Source organism: Odocoileus virginianus, unplaced genomic scaffold, assembly GCF_023699985.2.
Source record: "Odocoileus virginianus isolate 20LAN1187 ecotype Illinois unplaced genomic scaffold, Ovbor_1.2 Unplaced_Scaffold_19, whole genome shotgun sequence".
In the NCBI taxonomy this organism is placed as follows: domain Eukaryota; kingdom Metazoa; phylum Chordata; class Mammalia; order Artiodactyla; family Cervidae; genus Odocoileus; species Odocoileus virginianus.
Genome location: NW_027224281.1, coordinates 130,697 through 153,043, shown reverse-complemented (window position 1 = coordinate 153,043; position 22,347 = coordinate 130,697). Strand labels below are relative to the sequence as shown.

General features: G+C 36.4%; 1 protein-coding gene across 1 annotated transcript; it reads left to right on the top strand.

The window, feature by feature from the left end:
• Positions 1-8,080: 8,080 nt before the first annotated feature.
• On the top strand, positions 8,081-9,010 carry LOC110147735 (olfactory receptor 8C8-like). Its single transcript, XM_020909407.2, has one exon. It carries the CDS (start codon positions 8,081-8,083, stop codon positions 9,008-9,010), a length of 930 nt encoding a protein of 309 aa, XP_020765066.2.
• The last annotated feature ends 13,337 nt before the right edge of the window (positions 9,011-22,347 follow it).

The window sequence follows — 22,347 nt, the reverse complement described above, 5'->3', positions numbered from 1 at the left end:
TCACCTCACTCTCAGCAGACACACATACACACCCACACTCTCCTTATTGCAACATGGTTATAATTAAATTTTTAGGTAAATATTGGCAGTTAACATTATTAAGACAATTTTAAACACTATTTACAGAGGTACATCAAATATAATTATTACTTTCATTTGATTTGTTGTTTTCCTTGAAGGGAATATTTTTAGATGCTTTCATTTGCTTAATATTCCACAGATTTCTCTGATTTATCCCTTTTGTACAGCTCTCCTTTCAGTATATTCAGCTGCAGCTATATGATGTTAGCGGCTGTTCTTAAAATGTTGCCTTCCTTAAGAAGTCTTTCTAAGAAATTTATAATCCACTTGAGTGTTGATAGACTGTCCTCTTACTCTAGTGAAAATCTAACATCTTAAGATCCCTGTTCACCATCTTTCTGAGGATTCTCTTCACCTCTTATGTATGTTAGATCCTCTGTTTTCTGGATCCCATATTTTCCTGTTTCTTGGTTTCTTCATTTTTTAAATGAACTTTATTTTTTAGGACAGTTTTAGATTTATAGAAAAAATTGAGAGCATAGTATAAAGAATTCCCATATACTGCAAACTATTTCCCCCATTATTAGCATTAACATCTTACAATGTGTTTGTTACAATTAGCAAGCCAGTGTTGTTATGTTATCATTAGCTAAAGTCCATACTATACACAGATTTCCTTACTATGTACTTAATGTTCTTTTTCAGTTCCAGGATCTCATCAAAGTTATGTTACATTTAGTTGGTATGCCTCTTTAGACTCTTCTTGACTATGTCAGCTTTTTTCCTCATTTTTGATAGCACAAATGCTCCATTAATTTCCTTAGAAAAGGTACATGGAATGCAAATGTTAGAGACATTGCATTTCTGAAATTTCTTTAATTTTGGCTTCCTATTTTTTTCATAGTTTAGTAAGGTATGAAATTCTAGTTTAAATGTAACTTTTTCTCAGCATTTTGAAGACATTGAACCCGTGTTTATTTGGAATGCATTGAGTCTCTAGATCTGTTTTGGGGGAAATGGAAATGTTAACAATATCAGATCTTCCAGTACACAAACATGGTGTATCTCTCTTTATTTGTAATCTTTTTATTTCTCTGATCAAGGTTCTAAAGTTTTCAGTTTAGAGGTTTGCACATCTGTCATTAAATTTATTCCTAAGTGATTTTAGTTTGATGCTACTGTAAATGGTATTTTTATTAATTTCATTTTCCAAATGTTTGTTGCTAGCATTTAGAAATGCAGTTAATTTATACTTAATGACTTTGTATCTTGAGATCTTGGTACATCTGCTTATTCTAATATTTTTATTTTGTGGATTTTCTACATTAATAATCATATTTTCTAAGAATAATGCTAATTTATCTTCTTTTTCAGTCTGATGTTATTTTATTTTATTTTCACATCTAATTTCAATAACTAAGCTCTTCACCAAATATAGAGGAAAGAGGACATTCTTCACTCATTTCCAATCTTACAGGGAAAGCTTTTAATTTAACCATTAATTATGTAAGATTTTTTAATAAATTCCCTTTGATAAATTCAGAGAATTCTTTTCTGTTCCTGTTTTTCTGAGATTTTTATGATAAATGGATATTTTTTATCATATGTTTTTTCAGTATCTATTTATCTAATGATACCATTTTCTCCTTTATTCTGTTAATATTATGAGTTATATTGAATGATTTTCAGAGGTATAACCAACCTTGATTTCCTGTGCTGAATCCCACTTAACTACAAAGCATTATCATTTTTATAGAACACTGTATTAGATTAGTAATGTTGTATAAGTGATTTTTGCACATATGTTTATGAGAAATATTGGTATATATTTTCCTTGTAATTCTATGTTTTATTTGGATATCTAGGTTATGATGCCTCATAAAATATATTTGAAAAATGTTTTCTCTTTATCTCTTTTCTGAAAGAATTTGCTTACACTTGGTATTATTTCTTCTTTTCATGTATGATAGAATTAACCAGTGAAGCCATTAGGCTTGTGATCACAAGATGTGAGCACATGTGTGTGAAGGATTGCTTACTAATTCAATTTTTTTAATAGATAAATGATTTTTCACATAATCTATTTTGACCTAGTAATTCTTTACATTCTTTCAGCTTTTCAGTTTTATAAGGAAAAAGTCTGTATTTTGTATGACAATATAGTTATTTCCAGCAAGATGGTTGGCTTGAATAAACTAGCCACCATATTTCCAGTAACAGATCTAGTAATCTTCTGAATATTTACTTTTTCTGAAATAACACAAATCTAAATGATGAATGGTGTTTTTAACAAACTAAAATGAAAAAAGTATTTTTGAGTTCACTGAGAAGTGAATCACCTCTGCCATGCCATGTCGTGCTAAGTCGCTTTAGTTGTGTCCAACTTTATGCGACCCTATGAACGGTAGCCCACCAGGCTTCTCTAACCATGGGATTCTCCAAACAAGAATACTGGAGTGGATTGCCATTCCCTTCCCCAATACATGTATCCATTCTCCCCCAAACTCTCCTCCTATCCAGGCTGCCACATCTCTAAATCAATACAACATACCTTTTTAAAATATGCAAATATCTTAAAAATACTATTTTTGAGAAGACTTTCAGGAAACCAAAAAAAAAAAAAAATAGCAAATGCCTAGACCTGCACCTCCCAATAATTCTGGTAAGAGCAATACAGAACAATAAGAACAAGTAAAACTCCATAAAAAACAATATTCACAGCATAATCCAAAGACAAAGAAAATGCTTGCACTTCAAAATAACTGTAAATTAAGAAAGAAAAAGCAAATCCCAGGGAGCAATTTCTCTCACTTCTACAGTGGAAGCTTCAAGCTTTTGCAACAAACAAGAGCAGGTGAAAAATGCTGCTGGGAAGATGAAAGAGTTTTGATTGTGGTGGATCTAATTTGATCCAAAGCCACAGTCAGAAAGAATAAGTTCACACTAAATGTGAAAAGAAAAATGTGTCATGAGAGATCCCAGCAAGATATACAGGAAGGGAATAGAAAGGATATGCAGTTTGGAGTGTCACCTCTTGGTACCTCAAGAGAAGAAAAAATTAAAATTATGAAAATAATGTGTGTGGAGTAAAGAGATAAAAGACACATAGCATAGAGGTCAAATACAGAATAAAATCTGTGTTATAATGGTCTTAAAAATAAAAATCTTAAAGACTGAAATAAAGAAAAGAAGAAACAGAAGCAAAATCAAGCAAGGAGTGAGATTCTTCGCTGGGTTGGTTTCTCTCCAATCACTTTGTGAGAATGATACTCTCTTGAAATCTCACCCAGAATTATGCAATTGAGGGTGAGATCATTATCTTGGCGTTGGTCATGTTTGAAAGATGCATCTCTTTTAACAGAATACTAAAGTTAAAACTATGGATAGTGAACAGCAGATAGTGAGTCTTTTCCTTTCTCTTTATTTCCTCTCCTCATTTTGGACTTTAAAAGCTCAAAATATCTGTTGGGTAATCTTGGGTAAAGGGCAGTAATGTTCATGCCTGCCATATGTTGACACTGAAAGTTGACACATCAAAGTAGGTACCTAGATAAGAGCTACATAATTTCATGTGATCTGAGCATATGGTGGAAAATATAGGCAGAACACTGTCTGACATAAATTGTTGCAGTTTCTTCTTCAATCCATCTCCCAAAGCAGTGGAGATAAAAACAAAAATAAACAAATGGGACCCACTTAAACTCAAAAGCTTTTGCACAGCAAAGGAAACAATAAACAAAATGAAAAGACAACACAGAGATAGTGAGAAAATATTTGTAAATGATGTGACTGAGGAGGGATTAGTCTCCAAAATTAACAAACAGCTCATGATGCCTAAAAGCACCAAAACGAACAACCCAGTCAACAAAGGACAGAAGACCTAAATGGACATTTCTCCAAAGAAGACATACAGAAGGTCAAGAGTCACATGAAAGAATGCTCAACGTCAACTCGTTGTTGTTGTTGCTCAGTTGCTCAGCCGTGTCTGACTCTTTGCGACCCGATGGACTGCAGCACGCCAGGTTTCCCTGTCCATCACCAACTCCTGGAGTTTGCTCAAACTCATGCCCATTGAGTCAGTGATGCCATCCAACCATCTCATCCTCTGTCGGCCCCTTCTCCTCCTGCCTTCAATCTTGCCCAGCATCAGGGTCTTTTCCAATGAGTCAGTTCTTCACATCAGGTGGCCAAAGTATTGGAGCTTCAGCATCAGCCTTTCCAATGAATATTCAGGATTGATTTCTTTTAGGATTGACTGGTTTGATCTTGCAGTCCAAGGGACTCTCAAGAGTCTTCTCCAACAACACAGTTCAAAAGCATCAATTCTTCATCGCTCAGCCTTCTTTATGGTCCAACTCTCACATCCATACATGATTACTGGAAAAACCATAGCTTTGACTATACAGATCTTTGTTGGCAAAGTAATGTCTCTGCTTTTTAATATGCTGTCTAGGTTGATCATAGCTTTTCTTCCAAGGAGCAAGCGTCTTTTAATTTCATGGTTTCAGTCACCATCTGCAGTGATTTTGGAGCCCAAAAAATAAAGTCTGTCACTGTTTCCATTGTTTCCCTATCTATTTGCAAATAAGTGATGGGACCAGATGCTATGATCTTTTTTTGAATATTGAGTTTTAAGCCAACTTTTTTTACTCTCCTCTTTCACCTTCATCAAGAGTCTCATTAGTTCCTCTTTACTTTCTGCCATAAGGGTGGTATCAGCTATGTATCTGAGATTATTGATATTTCTCCTGGCTACCTTGATTCCAGCTTGTGCTTCATCCAGCCCAGCATTTAGCATGATGTACTCTGCATAGAAGTTAAATAAGCAGGGTGACAATATACAGCCTTGATGTACTCCTTTCCCAGTTTGGAACCAGTCTGTTGTTCCATGTCTGGTTCTAACTGTTGCTTCTTGACCTACATACAGATTTCTCAGGAGGCAGGTAAGATGGTCTGGTATTCCCATCTCTTTAAGAATTTTCCATAGTTTGTTGTGATCCACACAGTCAAAGGCTTTAGCATAGTCAATGAAGCAGAAGTAGATGTTTTTCTGATATTCTCTTGCTTTTTCTATGATCCAACAGATGTTGGCAATTTGATCTCTAGTTCCTCTGCCTTTTCTAAATCCAGCTTGAACATCTGGGAGTTCTTGGTTCACATACTGTTGAAGTCTAGCTTGGAGAATTTTGAGCATTACTTTGCTAGCATGTGAAATGAGTGCAATTGTGTGGTAGTCTGAACATTCTTTGGCATTGCCTTTCTTTGGGATTGGAATGAAAACTGACCTTTTCCTGTCTTGTGGCCACTGCTGAGTTTTCCAAATTTGCTGGCATATTGAGTGCAGCACTTCAACATCATCATCTTTTAGGATTTGAAATAGCTCAGCTGGAATTTCATCACCTCCACTAGCTTTGTTTTGTAGTGATGCTTCCTAAGACCCACTTGACTTCAAATCAAAACTACAATGAGATCACCTCACACCAGTCAGAATGGCCATCATCAAAAAGTCTACAAACAATAAATGCTATAGAGGGTGTGGAGAGAAGGGAACTCTCCTACACTGTTGGAGGGAATGTAAATTGGTGCAACCACTATGGAGAATAGTATGGAAGTTCCATAAGAAACTAAAAATAGATATACTATATGATTCAACAATCCCACTCCTGGGCATATATCCAGAGAAAAACATAGTTTTTGATAAAGATACATGTACCCCAGTGTTCATTGCAGCACTGTTCACAGTAGCCAAGACATGGAAGCAACTTAAATGTCCATTGACAGAGGAATGGATAAAGAAGATGTGGTACATATATACAACAGAATATTACTCAGCCATAAAGAAGAATGAAATAATGCCATTTGCAGCAACATCAATGGACCTGAAGATTATCACATTAAGTGAAGTAAGCCAGACAGAAAAAGACAGATATCATATGATACTGCTTATAGGTAGAATCTAAAAACAAATGATACATACAAACTTACTTACAAAATGGAAAGAAACTCATAGACTTAGAGAATGAACTTATGATTACCAAGAAGGAAGGGCTGGAGGGAGGGACAGATTGGAAGCTTGGGGCTAACATTTAAACATTTAAATAGATACATTTACATTTACATGCTACATTTAAAATAGATAACCAACAAGAACCTACTGTATAGCGCAGGGAACTCCGCTCACTACTCTGTAATAACCTGAATGGGAAAAGAATCTAAAAAGAATAGATGCATGTACATGTATAACTGAATCACTCTGCTATACACCTGAAAGTAACATTGTTATTCAACTATACTTTATCTTTGGAGGAAAAGGTGGAGAGGACCAGACACTTTTTACTTGATATATGTGTCAGTCATCTATGGTTTCAAAAATAAGCACATATTACTTTTATAATTAGGGCATCAATAAAAGTAGTAAAAGTTAATTTCAAGATGTTCCTGTGATACTGTTTCTCAAATGTATCTAAATAAATTTAAATATGTCTCAATTAAATTTTTAAAAAGGATTCAGTGTTCCATTTACTGCCAGATTGAAGACAAGAGGGTCACATGATGATAAATGCAGGCAGCCTCTACAAACTGAGAGTGACCCCAGCAGACAGTCAGCAAGAAAATGAAGCTCTCAGTTCTGAAACCACAGGAATTGAGTCCTTCCAACAACCTGAATGAGTTTGGGAAAAAAATCTTCCCCTGAGCCCCCAGAAGAAAATGTGAAGCTTGCCCACACCCTGATTTAGCCTGAGCAGAGAATCCAGCCATGCCATACCAGACTTCTAATTTATGGAATAACTGGGTATTTAATTTACTATGTTTATGGTAATTTATCATACATCAATAAATTTTTAATGTGAACTGATACTTGGAGAAGAATATTGAATCCCAAAAGTATCAATATCATCTTATTGATGAAGTATGTAAACACAGGCTCAATAATTTTTTCCCTAAGGAGCCTGATCAAACTTTGATCCTAAATGAGGCTCATTTTCCAAGCTTCCAGACAGGTTGCTGAGATCCACAGGGAATGAGACGCCTTCACATTATCAGCCAGATGATGGTTTGGAGACAGAAAGCAGTTGCATTTGCCTGACCCTGAAGACATTATATGCAAATCCACAAATAGATGAGTGTTGCGTCCTTCATTGTCAGAACATTTGTATCCTTCAGACCAGGGAAAGGAAAAGAACACTTAAGGCCTAGGAGACCTCCGGGTAGAAGGAAATTGGATGAGTCTTCTCTGTTCTGATGTTTTCATTCCCACCACTACAGCAGTGGAGAGGTGTGGGAAGCCACCTGCCCTTCTTAAACAATTCATTGTGATTTTGAGGTAGGACTGGATAAAAGGAATAGGTAGGAGAAATGCAGAATCATATGGGGACAGTCTCAGCATGTTCACTAAGTCTGGTGCTGACTTTCTAAAAGGTAAGAGGGAGAGACCCTGATGCTGGGAGAGACTGAAGACAAAAGAAGGGGGTGACAGAGGATAAGATGGTTAGACAATATCACCAACTCATTGGAGATGAATTTGAGCAAACTCCGGGATGTAGTGTTGGATAGAGGAGCCTAGTGTGCTGCGGTCCATGGAGTCGCAAAGAGTCAGAGACAACTTGGCAGCTGAACAACAAACAAACATCAAGAGGGAGAGAGTGAGTGGAGCCGTGAGCACAGTGGGCATCACACGGACTTCTTTGTGCAAGCTTCAGAAATTTCCATAGGGACTGGTCCCAAGCTCCACTCTGGACTCCTTTCCTCTCTTGCTGTATGACTTTGGCCATCCTAGTCATCTCTTCAAAATATTGTTTCTTTATCTCTCAAATGTGAACATTGCTTTAGGCCCCTGCTAGTCAGTCCAGAGGAGGTGAGGAGTTGCAGCTGAGATTTGAAAACATGAAAAGACAGTTGCAGGAAGAAAGTTGAAAGATAGGGAGTCATCACTCACTGTCCCAACAGTCACACTTGAGCCCCAGTGGAACAAGTCTTCAGCCTAGAAACAAAGGGTCTGAATCCCTCTCTGATGTAACATTCTTTTCTTATTTCCACACAGATCACAGCACTGTCGATAATGGCTGTGGGAAATGACTCTTCAATAACTGAGTTCATCCTAGTGGGATTTACGGACCTCACACAGCTCCAGTTACCTCTCTTCTTACTCTTCTTAATGAACTATATGGTCACTGTGGTAGGGAATTTGAGTTTAATTAATCTGATATACCTGAATGTTCATCTTCATACTCCCATGTATTTCTTCATCTTCAATCTGTCTTTCATAGATCTCTGCCACTCCTTGATCATTACCCCTAAACTGCTGATGAGCTTTGTGTCAGAGAACACCATCTCCTTTGAAGGATGCATGGCTCAACTGTTTTTTTTCTGTTTCTTTGTCCATTCTGAGTGCTATGTGTTGACAGCCATGGCCTATGATCGCTATGTGGCCATTTGTAAGCCCCTTTGGTACACAGTCACTATGTCCCCTCAGGTCTGTTCTCTGCTCATGTTTGGTTCATATGCAATGGGGTTTGCTGGTGCCATGGTTCACACAGGGGACATGGTTAGGTTGTCCTTTTGTGATTCCAGCATCATCAATCATTACATGTGTGACATCTTCCCCCTCCTCCAGCTGTCTTGCAGCCTTACTGATGCCAGTGAGCTGGTGGATTCCATTGTTGTGAGCACAGTTGTAATAATATCTAGCTTCATCATTTTTGTTTCTTATGCTTTGATCCTCTCCAATATCCTCCACATTTCATCAGCTCAGGGTTGGTCCAAAGCCTTCAGTACTTGTGGCTCCCACATAATAACTGTTGCCCTCTTCTATGGCTCTGGGTTGTTCACACATCTCAAGACCTCTTCAGATGGTTCCATCGGCCAGCAGAAGTTCTTATCAGTATTTTATACCAATATAGTCCCCATGTTGAACCCCCTCATCTATAGTCTAAGGAATAAGGATGTCAGACTTGCAGTGAAGAAAACCCTGAAGAGAGTTGCAAACTAAGCAGAATCAGGTGTGTGTGTGTGTACCCGTGTTTTGTGTATGTGTGAATGTGTTTTTCCATAATTTTCTTCAGAACAAGGTTTTTGCCTGAGATCCTTTTTGCTCTCTAATCGTACATTTAAACATGCAAATATTATTGAGTCTCATGATTGTTCTCAGATCCGTGCTTACTCACTGAATGAGCTTTATCCTTTAACAGTGGCCTCAGTTTGATTCCTCCTCTTTTATAGACCACCTTGCACTTTGCCTTTCCATGTACTTTTCCTATATCAGCATGAATGTGGAATGCTGACTGATGCGGCCACCCCTCTTTGTTTTCCCTGAAAACAATATGGACCTTTCTGTTTTTAGCCATTTTAGGGATTTCTTCTGTATAAGTTATAAATTTTCTAGAATTTCAGAGCTGTTTTAGTCATGTTTTCTATAATACTGCCTTTCCAGACTCAGCAAAGCTTCAGTTGCATCTGTGAAATATTTATGATTAGTCAACAGGGATCACAAGTATTCACTTATAAGGTTAAGTAAGAAATGTGTTAGTACCAAGTAGGAACTGAGAGGAATGAACCTAGTTACTTTAAAATTAACTTAGTATGACTTATTATAATAGTAATAGCATCAAGGATATGATATATATGTATATATGCATGTATTGTGCATGCTCAGTCACTGTATCTGATTCATAATTTTGTTTACATCTCTACCTCATCAAATAGAATTTGACCATCTATTGTTTATTCCTTTCTCCTGCACGTGGTTAGACTAGAATCTGACAAAAATAAATATTGATGAAATTAATAGCTTGAACTTGTTTGATACAGGTTTTCTCTAAAGCAAACTGGGAACTTCCCTGGTAGTACAGTGGTTAAGATTCTGTGTTTCTACTCCAGAGGGTGCAGGTTTGATCCCTGGCTAGGGAACAAAGATCCCTCATGCTGTGTGAAGCAAACTAAAAGTTTATGTTTGTAAAAACTTTCCTTTTTTTCCAGAAATGAGTTTTCTTAAAATCTGTGGCTATAAATCTTCAAAATTGAAAAAAAGGTGTGTTTTGATACAATAGAAAGAAATGCCATTCTTTTGTCAGTTTGAAGTACAGCCTGTTGCATTTCTCATAAAGCAGGTCTAGGGATGATGGAATCCCTCAGCTTTTGCTTATTCCTGAGTCTCTTGTAACATAGGTGTCTTTCAAACTGACTAATGCTTCAAGTAATCAGCACTCCTGTTTGGAAAGTAACATGTTCCTCCTGAAGAATTTAGATTCCTTCTGGAAAAAAGAACTGCTTGGTTTGGTTGCAACATAAACTAGGTAAAGCATGCAATTTTACCTTCAGAAACTGAAGATAAAATAAGGATGTGTTGCACTACTTGTTTTATACATGAAATTTAAAACCTGTCTCCAAAATGTAACCTATACCTACATTAGTTGTTGTTGTTTAGTCACTGCGTCGTAGCCCACCAGGCTCCTCTGTCCTTGGGATTTCCCAGGCAAGAATACTGGAATGGTTTGCCATTTCCTTCTCTAGAGGATCTTCCCTACCCAGGGATTGAACCACTGTCTCCTGCATTGGCAGGCGGATTCTTTACCACTGAGCCACCAGGAAAGCCCCCTGCCTAAGTTAGTAGAAGATAATGAAACCAAGTAAATAAATTAGCTGTGCCTGCAAGGCAACTGTGACATTTTAGAACACAGAATATATTGGTAAGTGGAGAAAACCCTCCTATACCACTGTTCCAGTCTGAAATGTTTGCTTTTAGGCTAACTGCACAGTTGTCATCCTGTGAATCTACTAGTCTTCTGAATTTACTCTTTCCTAAATCCTAAGGCTTACCATTCTCTAGTTATGTCTCAGGAAATGGTACATGTAAGATAAAAAGCAGATTAAATCAGAGTGCACATAGAATGCTACCATCTCTGTAAAATCAATGGGGTAATATATATAGCATATATATAGTATTAATTTTTAATATGCCTATGTAAAAATTTTTGTACAAATATCTGAAAATGTATTTGATCAGTCTCTTTCTGATAGATAACTAGGTTGATCCAAATCTTTTGTTCTTACCCCCTAAAATTGAAATTAATAAACCAATACATAAATTGTTAGTCATGTGTAAAAATTTTTAGAGTGCATTTATTAATCCTAAGAATACATATACACACACAGGCATGTATATACATGACTATCTAATGACTATTGTCCAGTTGACCATGGAATATATTTCTTTTAGTGTATTAAATTGCTTCTTGGTACAAATACCTCCTTCTGTACTTTTTTTCATGATGCTGGGGCTAAGCCTCTGGATACTATTTTTCTACTTTGCCAGCTGGCTTACTGTTTGGTTCCACCAGTATCCAATGCTGTTGCCAGAGATAAAAAGCATCTTGAAAATATGAAGACAGATTGAAACAAGTTAAAGGAAAATGACCTGAATTTTCTTGGCATCAATTTAATCACATGCAAGTAAAAAACAGCAAGTGCTCCACTCCCAAATGTCATATTGAATATTATGTAAATAAACCACTAGCTGGAGTTGAAAATATAAGTTCACTGCTTCAATAAATATGAGAAAACAAATGTGTGGGCATATATCTTGGAGGATAAGCTTTCATTCACTGTCATGTTGATAAGATTCACTGCCCAGCTTCCTACTATTGAATCCATGTAGGAGAGAAACACCTCCCCTGTGTCTCCAGGCTCACAGGAAGGAGACACACCGACCTAGTTGCATGCTTCCACCTGAGAAATTAATCTGAATGGGAATGATGTGAATGCAGTGAGCCAGTTGGGAACCATTTTGGTGGCTGCAGCAGTATCCAAGGCCCATGTCAGTTGTAAAGAGCAGGGGTGTGGCATTGTGTCAAGACTGTTTCTGCTGAAATATGCTCTGCTCCTGGCCTCTGGGTTGCCTTGGTTCTGCCTTTTCCCCAAGTGTAGTTTTACAGTCTCACACCAACTGCCTACAACCTCAGTGTTCTTTTTATAAATTCCTAGGGTCACTTGCTTATCAACATAAACCCAGAGAATGGTATTTTCCCCTGCATCTATACATGCCAAATCATGGAAAAACTGGCAAAAAGTAAGTACAGTATATGAAAAGTTAAACATTGTCAAAACTGACTTTAAGGTGTTCTGATTCATAAGTAATAATCAGAAGTGATAGTTTTTATAACCTCCTCTGTACCTCACTTATCAAAAGAGAAACTTCCAGCTTCCTTCTCTGGCAAGTAATAAGATTATCAGCTTTCCCAATAATGAGTCTTTTTCATGTAACATAAACCTCACCTGCTACTGTTAGAGAAGAGTTACATGCAAATTTTGCTTATATTAAAAACTTTGAGGAAGGGAGTATCAAAAAGACAGTTCACCTGGATTGTCTAATTTAAGCTACTTTCAAATCACATTCTCAGGATGTTTGGTGATAGCACTGTGGCACTTCGGTGCTCAGTGAAATTCAGCATAATATTGACTTAACTCCCTGTGGACTGTGAAGCCCACAATGTTTATTTAGGATTAAATGTAGAATAGAAGAGAATCAACAAAACAGCAAGAACTCATTGCTCATTGGGTCTCAGCTCCACACTCTTCTCTCCTGTATATTTCCCGGGTTGGAAACTTATTGCATACATATCAAAAACACCCCCGACATCTTGATACAATGGCAAATAATTTATACATGTCCCTTGCCCTGGAAGATCTGATTGTCTGTGGTGGAACCTGACAATATATACCCACAGGATAATAGGTACATTTGTACCCAAGCATTTAAGATTGGCTTAAGAGGCTGGGAGACTTAATGGACAAAGTAATGTTTAAACAGAGAACAGAAGAAGGAAATGAGTTAACAAAAGTAAAAGTGTGTATTGTTGGATGAAAAGTGTGGGAGCAGGACAAGGAGAGCATATTCAAGAAGGAAAAGCATGAAGATGACAAAGTATGACAAAGTATGAAGCACTCCAGGGAGAGCATAAGCATGAAGTGGAATTTATATGTCAATTACAAATTAGGGTTGAAAGGAAATACAATAAAACGTTAACAGCAATTCATTTTGGATGATGTCTAAGGTGTGGCCTAGAATTTAGGATGAGGATCTACTCAGTTGCAGCAGAAGCTATAATACAGTCAGGTGTCCAAAGCCAAGGCTGGGCATCAGTGGAAGCAGCGAGGGGAGATTGCAGCAGGCCAAAGAGGATGAAGACTCAGAGACTTAACATTTACCCCCCAAATATTGAGTTTAGGAATAGGGCTAATATCTCGGATTGATGGGCATAAATATCCATATTGCCCATTTTGGTTTACTTTCAGCTCAGAAGCTGAAACCAACCTGGATGAGATGAGGTCAGGGTGTGTGTCATACCCAAGCTCGTAGCCCCTATTGAGGAAGAGGAATTTCTTCACAGAGCCAGACAGCTAGCAGTGACCACTTGAGGCTTGTAGTGAGGAAGGAGAGTTTATTGAAAAGAAATAAACAGACTTCTGACATAGACATCAGAAGGGGGTAAAAAAATACTGCCATTCCCCTGCCGCAGTCATGCTTAACTTGAGCAGAGCTTTATATACCTTCTAGTCAACCACCAACAATAGATTAAAAGAATACTTCAAGGTTGTAAAAGTTTTACCAGATCCCTTTCCCAGGGCATACATCTTGAGATAACATCAGGACAAGATTGACCAAAAGGAGCAAATTCCTGTTAAGGAGGAAAGAACATGCCTTTGAGCAAGGTATATTATAAATAGCACAAGGTCTGCTACAGAATGGATATCTCCCTAAGGGCCTTGGACTACTTATCAACCTGCCTAAAGAATGCTATCTATCAAAATGAATATAGATGAACCAGCAGAACACAAACCTCAGAACTTGAGACTGTGTATTACAGAAAAGCATAGACAGATGCCTCCCTCTCCAGGGATACTAGCCTGAAAAACTAATGCTTTCTTCTCTATACCTCTATTATTTAGAAATAGAACACTAAATGAATTCACTGCTCTGATCTTTCTTGCATTGATGACTCTCCTAAATAATTAGTGGTAATACTCATTGATTGATTAATCCAATCATTCTACAAAAAATTTTTGAACACCTATCATAGTAGATGCTACATGTGGGATATCATACAGATCAAAACAGTTCCCTACATTCATGAACTCACACTATAGTGAGGAATTGTAGTTATGAAATATCCTGTTTCTCTAATTATATCAAACAGAAAATAGATCAAAATATGATTAAGAAAATTCAATCCATGAAGGGAGCAATTTGGTTTCACTCAGATAAAAGTGACCCTTTTTCATTTGTGATTAATATTGCTTCTTTTTTAAAGGAGAGAAAGTTTTGTGTTTTTTTTTCCTTTGGGTTTTTTTTTTTTTTTTTTTTTTTGGTATCACCTAATCTTTCCCAAGTATCATCAGAATTATAATTGTAATTAACAAATGAAAAGCACCAAATAATTTGTTTCATTATGAAAGTTAATGATAATGGGTGTTTGCCTTATGGAGTTTACAGTGGGATTTACTCTGACTCACAGTCTCCTAATAACCATAGAAGAGGGAAAGTAAACTCTTAGCTAAGATCACCAAGAAAACCTGCTTCGAAGATTTTGATCTTACAGCACCTATTTCTGAAACTTTTTCTTCTAAGTAAGCTAGACAGTTGGAGGTTAAGACAAAAAACCAATAATATTAAATTCATTTAACTGACTTAAAGAACACAGATGAGGGGGAAGCCTTTAGGATCTAGGGCTAAGCATAGATTTTTAAGACTTGGCATCAAAAGCACAGTCTATAAAAGGAAAAACTTGCAAATTTAAACTCACCAAAGTTAAATGTTTTGGCTCAGTCAAATACCCTGTTCAAAAGATGAAAAGAAAGGGAGCTAGAGATAAAATATTTGCAAGCATAAAATCTCACAAAAATGTCAAGATTATATATATGTAGGATATATATATATATATATATATATATATATATATATATATATATATAAATATATGATATTAATTAAATGAAAAGTAACATAGATAGCAGACTAGTGGCTAAGGACTAGAGTTAAAAGCTGGGAATGAAGTTTAAGGAGGAAGACAAACATAACAAATTAAGAACATCACAAGGGATCTTTGTGGTGATAAATTTGTATATTGAAATACTGAGGTATTGAACATACAAACCTATGTATGTGACAAAACTTGTATAGAACTATATATATACACATATATGAATGAATCAAAGACTGAGAAATGTGAATAAGATCAATGCATTGTATCAGTGTCAATATCCTGGTTGTGCTGCTATATTATAGTCTTAAGGTGTTACCATTCAGGGAAGTTGAATAGAAGGTACACAGCATCCTTGTATTACTTTAATAACTGTGTGTGAATCTACTATTTTAAAAGGTTTAATTTTAAAAAAGATAAAAGATACAGGGTTTTATATCAGAAATAGAAATTAAATCATTTAAGGGAATTTTTAAAATTATATTCTCCTTGAAACTAAAATCTTAAGATATCACCCATTTAGATTAATTTTTTTATTATTTTGAATTTAACTCGAGAGGAACAATATCAACGTAATCAACATTGTAGGGCTTCCCCTGGTAGCTCAGCTGATAAAGAATCTGCCTGCAATGCAGGAGACCCTGGTTTGATTCCTGGGTCAGGAAGATCCCCTGGAGAAGGGATAGGCTACCCACTCCAGTATTCTTGGGCTTCCCTGGTGGTTCAGATGGTAAAGAGTCCACCTGTAATGTGGAAGACCTGAGTTTGATCCCTGGGTTGGGAAGATGCCCTGGAGAAGGGAATAGCTACCCACTCCAGTATACTTGCTGAGAGAATTCCATGAACAGAGGAGCCTAGTAGGCTACAGTGAAGTCACAAAGAGTCAGACATGACTGAGCAACTTTGAGTTCACTCAGGCAACATTGTACATACTAGAATAGCTTTCTTAAGTTTTAGTGTATCCTTCGCACATATTGTTATGGGGCATCCTATGTGCATGCTGCTCCTATTTGATTAAATTTCCCCACTAATAAAGCTACCTAAATACACCAGGGGATTCTGAAGATTCAAGATGGGCCCACTGGGAAGGTGGCTGAGCAGCAAAATCACAACTATTGAACAACCATTGACAGGAAAACACTTGAACCCACCAAAAAATAGCCCACATCCAAAGACAAAGGAGAAGCTGCAACAAGGCAGTAGGAGGGATGCAATCATGATAAAATCAAATCCTGTAACTTCTGGGTCCAACAGCCCACAAACAGAACAATTATACCACCGGAGTTTCTCACTATTGTGAAGGTCCTGAACCCCACATCAGATTTTCTCTTACATAGCCTCATCCACCAGAGGGCAGACAGCAGAAGCAAGAATTACAATCCTCCCACCACCAGAATGAAAACCACAATCACAGAAAGTTAATCACAATGAAAATGCAGAGGATTATGTCCCAGATGAAGGAACAAAATAAAACCCCAGAAAAACAAAAATGAAGTGGAAATAGGCAACCTTCCAGAAAAAGAATTCAGAATAATGATAGTGAAGATGATCCAGGATCTCGGAAAAAGAATGGAGGCAAAGATTGAGAAGATGAAAGAAATATTTAATAAAGCCCTAGAAGAACTAAAGAGCAAAACAGACAGAGCTGAACAATACAATAACTGAATTGAAAAATACACTAGAAGGAATCAATAGCAGAATAACTGAGGCAGAAGAATGGATAAGTGACCTGGAAGACAGACAGAATGGTGGAAATCACTGCCATGGAACAGAATAAAGAAAAACAATGAAAAAAACTGAAAACAACCTGAGAAACCTCTGGGAAAACACTAAATGGACCAACATTCACATTATAGGGGGTCTCAGAGGAAGAAGAGAGAGAGAAAGGACCAAGTAAATAGTTTAAGTAATAATAGCTGAAAACTTCCCTAACATGGGAAAGGAAACAGTCAATCAAGTCCAGGAAGTGCAGAGAGTCCTAGGTAAGATAGACAAGGAAGAACATGTCAAGACACATAATAATCAAATTGGCAAAAATTTAAGACAAAGATAAAATATTAAAAGCAACAAGGGAAAATTAGCAAATAACATACAAGGGAACTCCTTACAGTTAACAGCTGACTTCTCAGCAGAAATTCTGCAAGCCAGAAGGTAATGGCCCAATATATATATTTAAAGTGATGAAAAGGAAGAACCTACAACCAAGAATACTCTATCCAGCAAGACTCTCATTCAGATTTGATGGAGAAATCAAAAGCTTTCCAGACAAGCAAAAGTTGAGAGAATTCAGCACCACCAAACCAGCTTTACAACAAATGCTAAAGGAAATTCTCTAGGCAGGAAATACAAGAGAAGGAAAAGATCTACAAAAACAAACCCAAAACAATTAAGAGAGTGATAATAGGATCATACATATCAATAATTACCTTAAATGTAAATGGATTAAATGCACCAACCAAAAGACATAGACTGGCTGGGTGGATACAAAAACAAGACCTGGTATATATGCTGTCTATAAGAGACCCACCTCAGACCTAGGAACATACAGAGATTGAAAGTATGGTGATGGGAGAAGTTGTTCCACACAAATGGAAATCAAAACAAAGCTGGAGGCTAATTACTTCACAACATTGCAGTGGGTTTTGTCATACATTGACATGAATCAGCCATGGAGTTACAATTAGCCTCCAACTAATAAAAATAAATGAAAAAAAAAAAACAAAACAAAGCTGGAATAGCAATACTCATATCAGACAAAATAGACTTTAAAACAAAGACTGTTATAAGAGACAAAGAAGGACACTATGTAATGATCAAGGGATCAATCCAAGAGAAGATATAACAATTGTAAATATATACATCTGACATAGGAGCACCTCAATATGTAAGGCAAATACTAACAACCATAATGGGATAAACTGATGATAACACAATAATATTGGGGGACTTTGACACCCCACTTTCATCAATGGACAGAGCATCCATACAGATAACTAATAAGGAAGCACGGGTCTCAAATGACCCTTTAGACAAGTTGGACTTAATTGAAACTTATAGGTTGGATGCATGAGACAAGTGCTCGGGGCTGGTGCACTGGGAAGACCCAGAGGGATGGGATGGGGAACACATGTAAATCCATGGCTGATTCATGTCAATGTATGGCAAAAACCACTACAATATTGTAAAGTAATTAGCCTCCAACTAATAAAAATAAATGAAAAAAAAAATAGAGCATCTCATCCAAAAGCAGCAAACTACACATTCCTAAGTGCACATGGAACATTCTCCAGGATTGATCACATACTGGGCCACAGGCAAGCCTTGGTAAATTTAAGAAATTTGAAATCATATCAAGCATCTTTTCCGATCACAACTCTATGAGATTAGAAATAAACTAAAAGAAAGAAAACTATAAGAACACAAACACGTTGCAGCCAATCAATATTCTACTAAACAACCAGTGGATCACTGAAGTAATCAAAGAGGAAATCAGAAAATACCTATCTGGGTTTTTTTGGTTGTTGGAAAGTGCAACGGTCTAAAACCCATTGGTTGCAGCAAAAGCAGTTTTAAGTAGGAAGTTTATAGCAATACAATCTTATCTCAAGAAACAAGAAAAATCTCAAACAAACTTACATATAAAACAACTAGAGAAAGAAGGAAAAACAAAACCTAAATTTAGTAGAAGGAGAGAAATTATAAGGATCAGAGCAGAAATAAATGAAAGAGACAAAAAAATAATTGCAAAGATCAATGAAACTAAAAGCTGGTTCTTTGAAAAGAAATAAAATTGATAAACCTTTAGCCAGATTCATCAAGAAAAAAAGGGAGAAGACACAAATCAATAAAATTAGAAATGAAAAAAGAGAAGTTACAAATGACTTCACAGAATTACAAAGGATCATGAGACTACCACAGCCAACTGTATGCCAAGCAAATGAACAACCTGGAATGAATAGACAAATTCTTTAAAATGTACAGTCTCCTAGGACTGAACCAGGAAGAAACAGAAAATATGAACAGATCAATCACAAGCACTGAAATTGAAATGATTAAAAAGCTCCCAACAAACAAAAGTCCAGGACCTGATGGCTTCACAGGTGAATTCTGTCAAACATTTTGGGGAAGAGTTAACCCCTATCCTTTCAAAACTGTTTCAGAAAATTGCAGAGGAAGGAAAACTTCCAAACTTATTCAAAAGGCCACCATCACCCTGATACCAAAACCAGACAGAGACATCACATGAAAAAAGATGCAGGCCAACAGAACTGATGAACATAGATGCAAAAATTCTCAACAAAATACCAGCAATCCAAATTCAACAATACATTGTAAAGATCATATGTCATGATCAAGTAGGATTCATCCCAGGGGATGCAAGGATTTTTCAGTATCCACAAATCAATCAGTGTGATACACCACATTAACAAATCGAAGAATTTGTTGGATATGTGAAAAAAGAAAAAAAAAAACTGAAAGTGGCCACCATCCAGAGCAGCAGATGAGTGTGGGGGATGGGAAACAAGGTACCAAGGGAGTGGAATTCTGTGTCAGGGGCTGGTAACAGCCTTGGAGAATGTGGCTGTGCTCCCATAGGTGGGTCTATGAGCTCTGGTGAGCGAAGACAGCAGAGAGAAGGTTGCAGGAAGGAGTAGTGTGCTGCCAGTGAGACCACTGGTTCCGGAGCGCACCAAGACCTTTCTAGAGACTCCCTGAAGCTCTTGAGGAAATCTCACAGGAGTTGAGTTCCAGCATTAGCTAGTGGAAGTACAAGTAGGTGAAAATGATCACTTTTAATGAGTCATTATTAGTTTTGCAATTTTAGAATTAGAGGTTGTCTAGTACTACTGGCCCCATTCATGGTAAAACACCTTTTAAGACATTTCTGGCAAATGGTCATTCAGCTTCTTCCCAGTTATTTCTAGTCACAATCACTTGGAAGAAGAGCCAATCAGATTATAAATATCACAAATTTGACAAAATCCCAGACTCTATTAAATGAGTGCAAACCACCTGCAAACCCCACAAACCCTTTAAAATGTTGCAAAGCAGTAAAGCAATAGTTACTTTTAATTCACAGAAAGATTAAGTTCCTATAGGAAGAAAGATTATAATAAAACAATTCATAACAGTCTTCTTGCCCTCTAGAAATAAATTAACTTGGAGAGGAGACAGATATTCTGAGCACATTGCTGTTAGAGGACCAATATGTACAGGATTTTTATGGCAAAACCACTACAATATTGCAAAGTAATTAGCCTCCAATTAAAATAAATTTATATTAAAAATTTTAAAAATTTATATTTGTTTTACCAAAAAATGGCATAAATTTTAATTATGATTGCAATAAATTTCTTAGGGTGGTTTTTAAATACAAAAAAAAGAAAAAGACAAATGAATAAAAGAATAGAGACACAACTCACAAGAAAAACTTTTAAACACTGAACCAAGTAGTTCATTTAAGCAACCACCAGGTTGTGCTGGTGACTCAGTGAAGTTATTTTTGAAAAAAAAATTTGCTTAAAATTTATATTCTGCATCTTTTTAGGCCCTGTATGTATAACCAGAGATTTTACATAACTTCTTATATAAAATTTTCAGTTCATTATTAAAAGAAAAACTTTTTTAAATGATGTTTTTATAGAAAAATTAAAAATTAAATTAAGCAGGTTGAATATATTTAATTTGCAAAATTTACTGGACACTTACTATGTTGTGTGGTAAAGAATGAATGGATGAGACATGATAATCACAATGTAAATAATATACACAAATATTAACTAACTATTTCAGTGTAATAAATATCTAGAATCTAAGCTCCAAGTATTTTTTGGTTTTTTTTGTTTACTGCTCTATCGCCAATACCTGGAATATAGTAGGAGTACAGTAAAAAGTTATATATAAAGTGTCATGAACATAAAAACTAGTTTTAAATGTTCAGCAATATAATTTATGTTCTGTAAAGCAGTATGTGTAAACCATTTGGCAAAAATTTAAATTTTACAAAGTGAAAGTGTTTGTCACTCAGTCATTTCTGATTCTTTGAGACCCCATGGACTATAGCCCTCCAGGCTCCACTGTCCACAAAATTCTCCAGGCAAGAATACTGGAGTGGGTTGCCATTCCCTTCTCCAGGGGATCCTCCCGACACAGGGATCAAACCTGGGCCTTCTGCATAGCAGGCAGATTATTTACCATCTAGCTACAGGGAAGCCTATGAGGAATAACCTTATTTGCCATTTTTTAGTATAAATGTTGTCAAGAGGATAAATTCTATCTTTTGTGTATTCTCACCAGAATATTTTTTATCACTAAATTGTATTATGACATTATTTGTACGTATTTTACTTTCAGTATGCAAAATCATGTGACAACAATTTTTTTTTTTTTTACTACACACAATGTCCCTGAAGATTCTGACGTATTACCAGAATAAGGTTGACCCATCCTCCAAGAGTTATTGTTGAAAACAAAGCAAGGTTAAATGTTCTCTTGTAGCTGACTTTTTTCATCCAGCCCTGGAGACGAACTTTTTAAGAACATGTACAAGTTTCTACTTTGGAATCTTAACCAAAGTAAACTATATTTGGGGCACCAACCCTGAGTCTATCCTCTCTTTCATGCTGACTTAGAACCATCTCTCCAGATTGTTCACTCTCTGTTCCTCTCATATTTCTGTATTTCATATTCTGATTTTTTTTACATTCTTTTCTAGAAGGCAACGTGTATTGGTGCAGAAAAGCACAGGAGTTGGAGCCAAATAAAGTGGAGTTTAAAAATAGGATCTGCTACATTCTGGTGACCTTCAGCAGATTCTTAACTCTGAAATTCAATTTACTCATGTGTTTTAGCCAGGAGAATGCACATTATTTCTACCTTTGAAAAAGATAAAAACAAGTGGAAGTTGCATGGAAAAGTATTCAGTTCACTGCTAGGAAGTTTCTCTGCCACATTTCTTTCATTTTTCAAAGAGCAATAAAAGATCTTCATTTGCACCAGGGAGCTGTTTTGCCCAATTAAGAAAACAAAGAAACTTCATGCTGCAGATAGCTCTTTGGTCCTTGAACAGTATACTATGATTTTTGCTTTTAAAATTAGGGAACCCAGAATATATGTCCAGAACTTGGAAAAAGAAAATAAAAAGAGCTATAAATTCAAATCAGTAAGACAGTGAAATGTTACATTTTACCTAATACAGCATGAGATTCTCAGGGCCAGGAAAGAAATTGACATACGAAATGTCTCTGTGAATTTAGTCCAAAGAGGGCAAGCAGTTTGATGAACATTAAGCTAGAAATAAAAGTAAGTGGAAAACAGTGTGGAGATTTCTTAAAAAGCTGGAAATAGAACT

Excerpts from the sequence above, each read along its gene's own strand:
- LOC110147735 (XM_020909407.2), top strand. The coding sequence starts at position 8,081 with ATGGCTGTGGGAAATGACTCTTCAATAACTGAGTTCATCCTAGTGGGA.